Source organism: Xiphophorus hellerii, chromosome 10, assembly GCF_003331165.1.
Source record: "Xiphophorus hellerii strain 12219 chromosome 10, Xiphophorus_hellerii-4.1, whole genome shotgun sequence".
Classification (NCBI taxonomy): Eukaryota; Metazoa; Chordata; class Actinopteri; order Cyprinodontiformes; family Poeciliidae; genus Xiphophorus; species Xiphophorus hellerii.
In genome coordinates, this window is record NC_045681.1 from 22566078 (window position 1) to 22581136 (window position 15059).

At 39.2% G+C, this 15059-nt stretch overlaps 1 protein-coding gene across 5 annotated transcripts in view; it reads left to right on the plus strand.

Annotated features, from left to right (window-relative positions):
* mrtfab (myocardin related transcription factor Ab) overlaps window positions 1-15059 on the plus strand; it is a 52337-nt gene that overhangs the window by 15194 nt on the left and 22084 nt on the right. For 3 of the 5 annotated variants that reach the window (XM_032573902.1, XM_032573905.1, XM_032573903.1), the window contains one exon: window positions 8325-8390. The exons of the other annotated variants lie outside the window; for them this stretch is intronic. In XM_032573902.1, coding sequence (XP_032429793.1) covers window positions 8325-8390 — 66 coding nt within the window. The remainder of the gene's footprint in view (window positions 1-8324; window positions 8391-15059) is intronic. 5 annotated transcript variants of the gene reach the window in all.

Consider the following 15059-nt stretch of genomic DNA (forward strand, 5'->3'; position numbering starts at 1 on the left):
TCCCTCTCTTGAAGACTCCTGTTCAACATCAACTTTCCTCCCTCAGAACTTCTTTTCCAGAGAAGGATTGTAATGCAAACAACTGCCTCTAAGACTTTATGATTTATTTATTTACTGTTGTGTAGTCATCATCTAATCTTCTGTTATGGTTTGGACAGCTTTTGTTTCAGATGATGACACTGAACGGATTCTTCCTACTAACTCTAAAGACCTTGGAGGCCAGAACTTTACTGTATTCAAGTTCAAGGTCCCGTGGCATTTTCTCTCTTGATGTACTCAAGGACGAAGAAAATACTAGTAGACATTTAAACTGTATTTCTCAACCTTTTAAAATTATATTTATAATCCTTATTGAAATTTTCTCAATAAAAGCAGTTGAACAGTGCTGATTACATGAGATTGAAATTATGTGAAGTTCCACTTTGTGCACAGATAAATTGGTCCGATTTCCTTAATTTTGGGTGATGGTTGATCAACTGATGCTTACATGTGAAACTAATTGCTATATTAGCAACTTTTCAGACAAAATAGAAATTGGTATAGACTAAAATCAGAATTGGCATGTGAAATGGAAAAGCTTTTTACAAAGGAAAGTTGAGACAGTCTTGAGTTCTGAATTTTATTGCTTGCTGATGTATGGAAGAACCATACATCAGATCCCTATTCACTCTGAGCACTGCTCTGTACAACTCAAGCTTCACAGTCTTAACAATTTTCAAAACATGCACACAGGTCACACCATCCTCAATACACATCAACGTACAATATTCTGTACACTCTCAACACCTGTGATTAAAAAATCAATTCTGTCCAATCTCACAACAAACTAATCAGTTCCGTTATCAACTTCCTCTTTCCATGCTGCAAGCATTCGTTGTCCTCTTCAATAAATCATTATTCACTCAAAATTATCTTAGCACATGTTAAAAGGTCATATTGTGGCCATTTACTTTGCCAGAAAACAACAGTCGGTTCATCCCTACTTACTATTTTTTTTTTCCATAGAGCATAAATAAAATAATTGAAATAAAAATGCAAGTTGGTACGCTGAAATACCATGTCCCAGTGCTACTTGACACTTGCAAAGCAGCCAATCCAGGAGTTACATTTATTTTTCTCAGCACTAATTGGGTGTACCCAAGCAGCAATAAAGAAGTCTGTATACATTAGGTTGTGCTAAGATGGCTTCCACTGGCTTATTAATGCTTGTTGAGGTATATTTTATTGTGGTATACTTATGAACATCTTCAGAGCCATTTTTCAAGATGGCTGCCATTTTTGAGCCTTTTAAACCAATTAATACCTTAAAATGTTACCTATCCAAGTTCATCCATGACTTGGATGAATTTTGTCACGTCATCCGTTTTCGACTTTGATCATCCTATTCATACAAAGTAATGATATGTAGCAAAATCAGAAACTGAGGACAGCTGTCATCAACTGGAAGGAGATGAAGATGTGTAACATGGACTGAGAGACAGTCATCTTAATTGTTAGTGTTAGCTTCCACTAACATATGTTTAGTTGTTTAGAATTACCTTCTGCTCATTGTTTAAATGTTTTCATCAATTTTGCGTTAACTTATGCAGTTTTTTAAGAATCTGTTTAGTGGTTTTGTGTTGGCACAGATAAAATTCTTGTTTAGCAAATCGGTGGCTAGTGAACAAAATGATTTGCTACGTCTACCATCACATTAGCTTGTTTTTCAGTGAGTGTAGGAAGTGATTAGGAGCAGCCTTCCTGGTGTGCGCTTTACATCTGCATCTTGTGCTAAATTCCACATCCTTTTCCCATAATAACACACATGGCAGCCAGGGAGCTCTAACTCTGTACCGCAACATCACCTGTGGTTCAGAAAATGTTAACCAGCTCATTCAGGCTTTTATCTGTTTGTGGTTCAGAAATGAGAGTGCTTAGCCACGGTGAAATCCCAGGTCTGATGTCATTGTTGAGTTCTGGCCAAATGTTTGGAGTTCTGGTAAATTCCAAATTCCAGAGCAGAACTGGTTGGGGGAGGGTTGGAAGGGGTTGGGATCAGGAAGCGAAGTAAAAAAAAAAAAAACACAGTCTGTTTCTAAGACTGGAATGTTAATGGTTGGTGTGACCCCCGGCAGACTGACACCAGGCTGTTCTTTAGGATGTCACATTCTTTTTAGGGTCATCTGACCAGTTTGTTCTTTCAATGTTCTATCAGTAAATTATCCAGTGTCTAAAGACATCAAATAATCCCAAACTAACTCATGCAGTTGTGTTTTGTGTAGATGGTTGCCTAAAGAGTACTTAAGAGTTGTTGGGTTTAGGTCTGGAAATATGTGCTCAAGCAATAGGATAACATACTGAGGATTCCAACCATGATACCAGCTCTATACTTGACTCTGGTAGGAACGCTGGACAAACTGGTTTCCAGGGAAACTTTCCTCTTATTCACAATGATGTTGCAAGAAATGATTTAAGTTAGTTAATTAGGCTCTAGGACCATCAGACACAAATGCATTGCTAATATAATAATGGGCACAGTTGCCACACTGGCATTTCTCTGCTGTGGTCTATTAAAATGAGATATGAACTCGTATAAGAACTCTAAAATGCTTTAAAAGTTTGTCAGAGACCATCACTGATAACAAACGTTTCAAGGCAGGAAGCATTCTTGCATCAAGACAATAAGATACATTTAGGGATGGTCAGTTTCCTGTGGATCTCCACTGCCAGAAGTTGGGGAAGTTTACGGAAAGCAGTTGCGATTGGCCCCTAAACTTCCCCAACTGCTGGCATTGGAGATCCACAGCAAACTGACCATCCCTAAATGTATCTTATTGTCTTGACTGGCAGGGAAAAAATACAAAATACATAAGCGGATTTAAGTAAAATCTATTATCAATGTCAGTTTTCTTTAATACTGTGTCCCTAAATGCAATCTGAGTTGTTTACACAACATTTCCACCAACCGTCTTTCATTTAACAGTAAATCTCACCAGATAAACTCTTATCATTTCTCTTGTAGGGTACTGCAGCTGGCTAACTGATCATGTATGGTTGCTAGGTGAAAATGCTACACATTTAGCCAATCTGCATTGTTGAATTAAATGTCTTTAGGGCGCAGGAAATTTTGCCCTTGCTACAGAAAATGTGTAAAAGCTTTGGATTGCTATGGTGATATAGTTGATAGTGCAGATGTCATCTTCTCTTGCTCAGCATGTTTTGATTATACTCTTTCTGTTATCATTTGTTCTTTACTGATAATCAGTTGTGATGCTATGTTGCTTTAGTTAGCATGATGCTAATGCTGCTCTGGATTCCTAAGATTTCTTTTTTCAAATTGTTAATAATGATGGTTCTGTTCTTTAAGTTTCTGCTGCTATGCTAATGTTAATATTTGGTTGATCTCATGATGTTTGCTGGGCTAGCTCTACAAACATTCATATTTGTACAATTTTGCTTAGCGCCTTTAAAGGTACGCCGGATAAATCCAGGGGGATTGGTTATGTTATCAGAACCTGGTTAAGTCTATCGGATTTCTGGGGCTAATGTCATGTTTGTAGCCATGGTCATTTCATCCTTTATAAATGTGCTTTCTTTCTTACTGTTTATTTAAGGTTAGAGTCTCTACTGTCTGTCATTAGTTGATTATCAGAAGTTCAGTCTGAACATAATTTAAAACCTGTTGTTTGTTCAGAGTTAATCATACATTAGTTTGGTATTTTTCACATTTTTGAGTCTGATCCAAATGTTGACTAAATGATTAAATACTGCATATTTTGCAAGTTACTGAATAAACCCTTTACGTTCAGCTAATTTAGCCCTCAATGTTATTTTGTTTTATGAAGAATGTTATGTTATTCGGGAATTGATGTCATTTTCCTACCGTTCATTTGAATCTTTATGCTGGACTAGGAAGGGAAAATCTATTGGCACATCAGACGAAAGATGATTTATTTTCATTATTATCATTTCTTGTGGTCGGTATTTTGTTTTCCTCTTCACAAATTCCTAGAAATGTTTTTAAAGTGAAGCACAAAGGAAGAGACAAACACCTACAGGGTCAAATACTGTAGCTTTCCTGTACTGCTCCTAAAGCCAAAACCTTTCACCTTGTGGTGAACCTCCAATCTGGAGGTTGACGTGACCTCCAGATTGAACTTGTGTTTAGATTATGACAACTTTGCTTTAGCTTCTTTTTGTTGATGTTTTTAATTGGTTAAATGAGGTTAATATATCAAATAATACATTTTCTCAAAATGGTTTTTATAATGATTTCTGTTGTAGAATGATAGCAAATATAAATCTCCTCACCTCAGCACAATGCCAGAGTTAATCAAATACTTGATATTTTGTTATTATCGACACTGAAAAAATAACTTAAAGATTCTAATCTGGGTCAGAGTTGCCTTTGTTGGCAACAGGAACAACTGACGGCGGCAACACAGCTGGGTACACTAAAAATTGTTTTGAACGTCTAGTATTTTCTCGATGTCAGAATCTAGGTTAATCTAGATTAGTCAAAATCTGGATTATTTTAGATCATTTGAGTAGAGATGAGACATTTCAGGCCCTATAATTTAGTTTTCTTCTATTTTTTTAGACTTTCTGTTGGAAAGTCTTTAAATTGCATGTGAACTCTATATTTATGGAGGTTTTTTTAAGCCCACCTAAATTGCTTGGTCTGAATGTTTACCAATGCTTTGGTTTAGTGGTCAAAGTAAGGTGTGATCCACAACATCATAGAGAGAGGGAAGTGAAGTCATGGGAAATGATTCAAATGACCAAACAACTAAAGCTGTGATGTTGCTTTGCTAAACTCTGTTTTGATGTTTTCAGTTAGATTTTCATGCTACATGACCGTACAAGGGAATTATCGATTTGTATCACCAAAGAAACGACCGATTCTCTGAGGCAGATTGAACTGAGTTTGTATAAATCCCCTTAGAGCCAAGAGAGCAACACATAAAACGGTGATCAAGATGTCATTAAGCTTTCCAAAAAGCTGCCTATAAGAGCAGCCTGGCCTCATTGTTAGGCTACTTCCGTAGACAGAGGAAGGGAAGGGTGGAGGAAGCCATTTTGTTTTGATTGGCCATCATTTACCAAATTGCCCAGAGCCGGTCACGTTTTGGCCACTGAGGTATTTCCCAGCTAATTCCACTTGCCTGTTTGTGTAACTACACACGCAACTGTAGTTTTTAACAACAGGAAGTATCTGAGTTTCAACGTTTATAAAAAGACAAGAAAGAAACATTTTGTTACAGAGGATAGGAAAAGTTATGTTGCTGCTCATTCATAAAAGTTTTAGGCATGGAGAAAAGTCTTATATTCCTCATCTAAAAATCTACATGATAACTATCTGATTTTTATTTGGAACTGTTTATGTTCTTTCTATAGAGTAAAAAATTCATCAATATTTTTAATTACTAGTTATTTATCTGAACAATTTCAGAATGATCTACTGGCAAGATTACCCTTATTTCTAATATTAAATTTGGTTCTGCTTTACATCATTTCCTATTTCTCAGTCTTTATAGCATATGTTGTTTTTGGCAAATAAATGGCAGAATACTCACAGACTTGTTTTGCTGGTTTTAGTAATCACAGATAGTCTTTCTCCTTATTTCAGCTGCCATTCCAGATGCTCTCATCAGGTTTAACTGATTCCTAATGGTGCTTTTATTTTATTATTATTTATTTAATTTTCTAAAAATGTTTTTAGCATGTACAGTGTATAACACAAGCAACAGTTTTTTGAAATGCCATTTTAATTCAGTAATTTAAGCTGTATTCTAATATATTCTTACATATTTGTTGAAACTGTCACTGTCATAACAGACAGACAAAAAAATGAGGTTGTCTGCCTTTTCCAAGTGCTAACTAGCAACAACCAATTAGAGTCAGGAGGCGGGACTTGGCGCTGTCAGCCTGTGTGCGTAGAGTCTTTGTGAATGCTAAGGCTAGTTAGCATGGCCACCTTTCTCTGTAAGGCTAAGATGACTCTCGTCAACACATTTAGCTGTTGAGAGGTTGATTGACAGCGCTAAGCCCCTCCTCCTGGCTGTGATTGGTTGTCTTTGGTCTGGAGCGGTACATTTCTACCAACAGCTATACAGCAATAGCAGCTCATGGAGGAAGTAGAAGACATCAATCTTTTCACAAATTATTTGTCTCATATTATACTGTCACATCATGGTGATTGTTTTAACAATTACGTAAAAACACACACCCACACACGCCCCCACACACATATATATATATATATAATTTATTTTACAAAAGTTACAGAAGCTTTGAATGCTATATCATTTTTATTTCAGCAGAAAATGGATGTATGGATCAAAGGCAATTTGGATTACATAAGTGATCACCAAAACAGCTGAAAATTAAATTAGAAGTACATTTCTTATTGTTTCCTTCTTACTTTGTTTCAAAAGGATCACCTGTGTGAAGCAAACTCTAGAGACAAAGTCTTGGACTTCTTTGTTTTTCTTCCTTTGCCTTAATCCCACAGTCTGCAGTCATCTCTGCTTCCCGCCCAGACTGTGAATCATAACAGCAGGTGGACTTTATTCTCATGCTCATATCTGATAGTAATTGTAGCCTCAGACGACATTTGTTTAAGGTGTTGGTCCCATGTGTCACCTGCTAGAAGTTTACTAGTCAGCTATTAAGCCCCAACTTGTGCTCACTTCTTTTTTTCCTTGCGAGGCTCCTGCGCCATTCTATGAATAAACTCTGCCCTCTTGTCCTCTAATAAAATTGATTTAGCCTAAGAAAGTCAGGCTTAACCTTCTCTTGTGTGTCTGCAGGGCTGTGATGTGGGTGCCTCAGGGTAACATAACCCCTCGGGTGCACAGGTGATACCAAGCTGAATATAGCCCACTTATGACCAGCTGGCCTTGCTATTTAAAACATATGGGAGGCAGGGGGTACGGGGGGCGTTTTACAGCCAGCAAGAGGGTTCACACACTGTTCCATAAGCTAAACTGTACCGGAAAACCCCCCCAAAAAGTTGGAAAATAAGTCTATTTTTCTTCATTTCCATTTGCCGATTGTTGTTTTGTTCCTTAATTTCACCCTGTCTATAAAAGGGGTGTCCCGATACAACTTTCTCGCTTACGGTACGATACCGATATTGCAGCTGTGAGTATTGGCCGATACAGATATTGGCCCAATATCTCAGCACAAATCATACATACTTTTATTACTTATTTGTAGTGTGGAATGTCAGAAAAGGCTTGGTCAGAAAACAATAGTCAACAACAAAAGGCGTGAGAACAGCTGACCCATTTATCATTATCCAATGGGTCTGCAGGAGGTATACAAGCGCTGCTGGACTTAAGTACATTTATGTCTGGTTTTTTTTTAGTTTTTTTTTTTTAGAAAGAAACACTTTAAATCAATTTAGCTCTGTTTTTCTGTATCGGATTGGTATTCACCGATATTAAACCTTGGACGTCGGAAGTGAAAATACTGGATCGATGCATTCCTAGTTTTAATAATGCTCATATGAATCTGCTACTTCAGGCTCGGATGAGATCATCCCTGAAGCTGTTAAATAATGTTTCTGCCCAACAGTAAAAGCTGCTCCTAGGTTGGCTGAGCGGCTGCTTTTCAAAGGAAGCCTGTGTTTAAGAGCACATTACATCAGTCTGTGATTTTTTACATTTTATTTTTAGTCTGTATGTGGTGTTTGTGTTGAATCTGAACGTGGTCTGTATGTTTCAGGACCCTGAGCTTGTAACTGTGTATGAATGGCAACAGCTGAGCCGGAGAACTTTATCAGCAAACACTCGCCGCTCCTGTGTGTGTGTTTATGCGTGTTGGCGTGTGTGCGCGCGCATGTGCTGGATTCAGGAGGAGCTGCAACCAAAGTCGCCTCACTGGGAGGCTCGCTGAGCCGAGTTCACTGCCGTCCGCCTTCCTCAGCCGCTGGCCTCTTTTTTTTTTTTTTCCTCCACTTTTCTCTCCGCGACTCGCCCATGCTGAGTCCTTCAACCCGGCTCTGGGGGAAAACCGCAGGAGCGGCGCTGTCGTGACTCGCCGGCAAGCGATCAGCAGGAAGAAGGGAAAGCAGAGAGAGAGGAGAGGAGAGGCTGACCAATCAATCACTCTGATACGGGGGACAGCCCAAGCCGTGGCGCTGTCCTTCCCTTTGCTGCTGCTGTTTAGCAGCAAACCTCCTTTAACTCCGACTGGAGTCTTTTGAATTCATCCAGGACTCTCTGCAAGCGATGATCACTGCTTACCAAAGAATCGATCTCTGTTGTGAGTGATGATGTTGGACACCAACCATTGCCTGTCTTTTAAACCCTCCCCTGTGGATTCTCCCCCAATGGCAGATGACATGGAGAACGCATGCTTGAAGATGGATCAGGAGAGACTGGTCTACCACAGCCTGAAAGAAGGTGGGCGACCCGCGGATTCAAACATAAACACTTATCCGAGACGGTTTGTGTTTATGTGCCTTGGTTGTGATTTGAGTTATCGGAGCTTTATGGCTTCATATGAGTAGTTTATGAGGTTTTTTATAGATAAGGCGTTTGGTTTACTGGTCAAGATAAAACAGAAACTCTTTTGGACTCGGATGTTAGCAGATGTGTCTTCAGGAGAACAGAGTTATATATACTTTGACACATCATGACGGAGTTTCATGTATTTTTTTAGAGTTTTACATGATTGGTCAAACCATTGTGGCCCGTTTTGGGAATTGAGTCAATGATACGTAGACCACCACAGCTTGTCCGCTTAATTCGAACTCCAGTCTGTTTGCCTAGAAATTCCGGTTCGTTTTTGGACATGGGAATGGATGCAGACCAAAAAGGCGAACTAAGGTCCACCTAAAACCTATGTCTCTGTTCATTTGAAGTGAACTCTGGCTCAGTTTGTATACATATGTGTATTCAAACACGTTTGGAGCGGGCCTTTGACCGCTCCAAAAGCAGGAAGTGGACAAACGCACAGAGCATTCTGGGTAAATGCAACCAAAACAAACGCTCGGGTTGGGCGCTAGTGGGAAAAATTACTTGTAGTCTTTTGCAAAAGAGAAATCCTACACTGACATCTGACGTCACTCCATTTTTTGTTTCCATTTTGTGAAGAGGAAGGTTGCGCTCAGTGTCCACATGGCGGCGGCAGCATCATGCCGTGGGAAAGTCTTCAAGAAGGACGACAACACCCGGAGCTCATATTTTAAAATGAGCTATTTTACTACCACTTCATTAAGAAATGTCACATGAAATCAAAATAAGATCCATAGAAGTCTGTAGTTTTAATATGGCAAAATAAAATGAAAATTAATGGTTGCGAATACTTTTGTGTAGGAGTTCTGAGTGTGTTTTGGATCTAGATAAAGATGAGTAAAATTGTGAGTCATCTCCAGTCCATCAGGGAAGTTTGGAAGTCACGTTGGTGGATGCATGACAGAAGAGGAACTTTATCATAAAAACATGATAACTTCTGCAAAGAAATTTTCTAATAAAACTACAAGTGGGTGCATACATACTACTAAAAAGAAACTGTTAGATTGACTGTTTTTCCCCCAGCTGCTTTAAGCACATAAGAAAGTATCGAAAATGACAGTAAAACTGATACTTCCTCTTTATTTTAGTTTAGATACCACTCATGTCACAAAAAAACAATGCTTTTTGGCAGTGAGCCGGTCAACACGCCTTTTAAAAAAAAAAAATTCAAAAACATAAAAAGAAAAACCGTTCCCCTAACACCCCCTAATTTGGTCCGACCTGCGTAAATGCTGCAGAAAGAACTGTTTATAACCAGCATTCATTACGAGCACGAGCCAGAGGCACAGATGACACAAAGCATTCCTGTGAGGTTAGAACCACTGAAGACGGAGGAGAAGCAGAGAGGAGTCGTGTTTTGCTTTATCATCTGACATGATGCATTCACAGAAAGCTGAACCCAAACGCAGTCTGGCAGAGCTGGGACTTGAACTTTTAAGATGATCGGTATTCAGCTCGCCTCCCTTTATTGTCGCCACGGTGCGGCAGCGTGATGCAGTAGGAGCCACTGACAGGTGTGTGTGTGTGTATGGCCTCGACCTGGCCTTGCTCCTGCCCTCTAGCTGCCCTGCTGTGTTGTGTGTGAAACGTTAGCCGTGCGGTAGACGCCGACAGAACGCACAGCAGTTGAGCTCATGCACGAGCTCATCTTTTTTAGCTGAGTATTTCCAGTGCAGGTGCCAAAACGTCACCCAGCCAATCGTATCTCTGAGATTGTGACGCTTGCCCACTTCCTCGCTCCTCTTTTTCTGTCGCTGGTGACAAACTCAGGCATCTTTAATCAGATCTACTGAGACGTCGGCGCCGCAGGATTAACCCAGTTGGCTCTTCACTGCAAAAACACTAAATCTTAATGAGTGGGGTTTTTTTCTTCTTTTGATTGAGTATCTAGTAGAAATATCTTAGTACACTTGAAATATGACAAATTTAACGTACAAGTAACTTTCAGCAAGATATCAAAGCTGGTTTTACGTCAGCAATTCCTTAATATTGATGAAAAAAAATAGATTATTCCACTTATATCAAGACATTTTTCCCATGTTCTAAGTGAAATAATCTGCAAGCGGAACTGGTAGATTTCTGCAATATTGAGGAGTTATTGACTTAAATCTAGATGTATTTTTCTTGTTAGGGTGGAAACTGTGCTTTAAAAAAAGAACACTGCAAAACAAAATCCTACAAAGCGTTATCGGCCTAGCTTCTAGTCATATATCTTTGTACAGTGAACCTTTGCTATTTTGCGGTTCACCTTTCACGGTCTCGCTGCTTCAGGGATTTGCATCGTGCGTCGTGTTCTGCATTCTGATTGGCTAAACAGTCTCTCAGCTTCTTCTCTACCAGTGTGTCAATAACGTTGCGGTTTAATATGTACACGTACGTAAAACAGCTTGAAAATTTAAGTTTGCAAATTCTCTTGCAATTTCAAGAATCTTTTTGCCCAGAAGAAAAAAGAGCGACAACAACTACCGATAACCCTTCTCTCGAAAAAACACACCTGCTCCACGGGCTTTAGAAGAAAAAAAACGCTACAGAGCGAAGTCAGGATGCAGCAGCTCAGTCAGAAGAGCAGTGAAATACATGTGAGTCACTATTTGTCCTACTGTTCTTTGCATTTTTTTTCATAATCATTTTTCATTTTCTCCCGTTCTAATCCAATGACTCGGGTTGCAGTGGGGCGGTGCTGATCTCCGCAATTTGAAGCCTTCAGTTTGTACTAATGATTAAAATGATTATTTTACAGTACAGTAGTTATTTATAAAAATTAAAAAAAAGTTTATACAGTACTTTTTATTTGTTACACAAATGTTTGGGCCTGTAAAAAGGTTTTATTCTTTGGCTTCAAAGTATTATGGAGTATTTCATTGTATAATAATTGTAAAAAAAATAAAGGTTACTACTTCACGGAATTCGCCTATGGCGGGTTATTTTTGGAATGTAACCCCTGCGAAAAACGAGGGTTCACTGTACAATAGAATTAAGAAAAACTGACTTACAAGAAACTTTTCAGCAATATATAGGAGCTTGTTTTAAGTCAATAATTCCTCAGTATTGATGATAAAGTATTTGTTCCATTGGGAGAGAATGCCCCATGTTTCACTTATAACATGGGGAAAATGTCTAAGTGAAATAATCTACCAGTTGAACTAGTGCTTTTTCATCAATATTAAGAAATTATTTACTTAAAGAAAGCACCTATATCTTGCCACAAAGTGCTGTGTAATTTAGTTTTGTCTTATTTTACATACGGTACAGACCAAAAGTTTGGACACACCTTCTCATTGAATTCAATGAGAAGGTGTGTCCAAACTTTTGGTCTGTAAATTAGAATTCAATGAGAAGGTGTGTCCAAACTTTTGGTCTGTACTGTATATTAAGATATTTAAGAAACTAGAGCAAAAATATTTGGTAAGATTTTGTGTTTTTGCGGTGTTCCTTTCTGGGCGCTTCCTGCTGCTCCTTTAATCATCTCTCAGACATTTCTGGAATGACTGCAACACAATCACTCTCCCAACTTTGTTTCATCAAAAGGATATTTCTTGCTTTATTTGTGCAGTTATATCAGCAAGCTTTACAAGCTCCTTTTAGTGTGAAGAATTAGAATTTTGAGACTGACATGGTAGTGAAAATGTGACATCCTGTTGCTCTTTTTGAGAAAACCCTCATATTGTGGTCTACTGTCGTTTCCTCTGCAGCTCCTTGAGGCTGTGAATCGTGCCCTCTGAGCTCCTTCACTGCAGCTTGTTGTGACTACAGCAGCGAAGAAGCGTTGCCGGTGTCCCAGAATCCCAATAAAAGTCCCCACTGCCCTTTTTGTCCTTTTCCCAATTTAACCAAAATGGCCTTCAAACCTGGTTAAGTCTAAGAGAGTATACTGGGTCTCTTTCTGCATGTCTGCAAAGCATAAAGAACACGTCTTCTGATTGAAAGTATTCATACCTTTCGAGCGTGTAACTTTATTGGGAGGTTATCAATCAATCAATCAAGTTTATTTGTCTGGCACGTTTTAGCAACAAGGCAGTTCAAAACGCTGTACATCATAAAATCACACAAATACAAAGTTAACAATTGAGAAAACCAGAAGCAAGTATTACATTTTGATGAGTGTCATCCCCACAAACATAAATACGCGTCAAATATGTTGGTCAGTGTTTCATTTATGTGTTAGACCAACTCAACGTAGTGCATAATTGCAAAGGGAAAGCAAAATAATAAATGTTTTTTTGCTTCTTTTCCAAATCTGTAAAAGGTGGCATACATTTGAATTCAGTTCTCTTTACTCTTACAGTTCTAATTAAAATCCAGTGCTTTGCTTTTTTAAAGAATATACCCAATTAGTAAATTTTAGGGGTGCTCCGTCAATCGGCCGATACTTTCACGTCAAACCGATCTTATCCATCAATCTTTTACCTCCACAAGTGTCTGAAAATCAGCCACTGTCACCTTCTGTTCTTCTGTGAGAGAGGACTGACAGACAAACCAACCCACCAGGTCAACCCAGGTAATGATAGTCAACTCAGTGTTGCCAACTCAGCAACTTTGTTGCTAAATTTAACAGCTTTTCAGACAAAAATCTTAATCGGCCAGAAAACTGCAATAAGGACAACTCTTAGACACAGAGGTCATCTGTGTGTAATTTAATTTACAAGACTGAATTATCTGTCATCCAAAATTCAAAGGGAAATGACGCAACTATTAGGGGTGACCCAATTCAATATACCGTAGATATTGGTCTGATATCAGCCAAAAAAAAAATACTATCTGATTATATCAGCCTGCATCTAAAATCTCCGATATAAGCATCTAATACCAGCATTTAGTCCGGCCCAGCGTTTCTATATCCTGCGCTCAGACCCATTGGATAATAATAAACAGGTCATTTGTTCTCATGCCTATTGTTGTTGACTATTTCTCTCTGTTCGAGTAGAATCACATTTTCTAACATTCCAAACTACAAAGTAAGTTACAAACGTATGAGTTGTGCTGTTGTTGTATCAGTTCGATATCAGCACCAGGACATGGGAGTTCACCTAAACTTGTAGTTGAGTCAAGGAGAACATTGATCAGAGAGGCAGCTGAAAGGTTTGTGGTCACTCTGTAGAGATCCACTGCTGAGGTAGAGAACACATCAACCACATGGAAGGTGATCCACAATTTGCCTACATGCAAAATGTTATATGTAGGAGAAAAATTACACTACACATGACTGACACATGGTGAGGATGGTGATGTAGTGGGGGTGATATAATACTGTTTGAATGTTTTTCTTTAGTAAGGAGTTTATAGGACATGGTTAGAGCTGAATACTGGGCAATCCTTGGAGAAACATGTTAAACATCCTGAACGTGTAGCCAGTTCTTCAATGGAATAGTTTAGATCACAGTATACTCATGTGGTTGAATGGCCTAGTCAATGTTCAGACTTGAATCCAACTGAGAATCTGTGGCAAGACTTGAAATTTGACATTCACAGACGCTCTCCATCCAATCTGACAGAGCTTGAGCTGTTTTGTGAGGAAGAACGGGCAAAACCTTCCGTCTGTAGCAAAGCCGGTAGAGACGTACACAAGAAAAGACTTTTGGTCTATCATCTGAAAAAGCTGAAAACGAGGTGTTTACACTGGATCTGTTTGAACTTAGACATGTTTGGCTCTGTTGGTACCTGAAGAGTTACGGTCACTTGTGGGTTGTTTTTTTATTGCTTCATGTCATCATTAGCCTCTTCAAGCTAGTATCTCTGGAATAAACAGACTTCGCCTTGAAATACTCCCTCCTGCCCCCCTTGATTAAACTTTAGGAACAAAGATAGGAAGATGAAAGAGAGCTGAAGAGGATAAATAAGTTATTGACTGTAAGGAGTGGTGTATGGTGAGATAAGAATAGAGGGGAAGTGTAGGATTCTCTTTCCCAGAATAAACCTCCACCATGCCATCATCGGTTTGCAACGACGTGTCAGAGCTCCCTTATGTTTTTATTCGCCTGCGAAGGAGGTTTACACAACCTATGAGTCACAATCTTCTAGTTCAGATCTGGTTTTACGTCACCGGCATGTTTCTGCTTCCAGGGAAGAGTCTTTGGTGATCGACTAATGGCCCAGGTGTAAAGCATGCACACTTGTTAAAATAAAAGGGACGCCGGGATAGCCAGTGATGACCGTAGGAATGACATCAAGAGGCCTAAGAGCTCACAGTAATTCATAGGGCTTTCAGTGTTGCACGCCAGCCCTGAATTGTTGTGATAGCAGCAGCTAACTGATTAGCTAGCCAATGACGTTGCTTTATAAGTGGGAAAGGACAGGTGCAGGGTGTCCTTAAAGTAGCAGACATAACGGCTGACCACAAATTCTTGGGAGTCTTCAGCAGTGTGTCCTACTGCATAGATACACACACACACACACACCCACACGCGTTACACTAGCGGGGAAAGATGATGCATACAAAACAAGGCCTGTTTATTTTGATCAGAGTGTAACTGTACCAGCATTGCTCCTTTAATTTTGGCTGTGGGATACATCCACGATGATGCGTTCAAGAACAAGATGAAGTCACATTTTTCATAA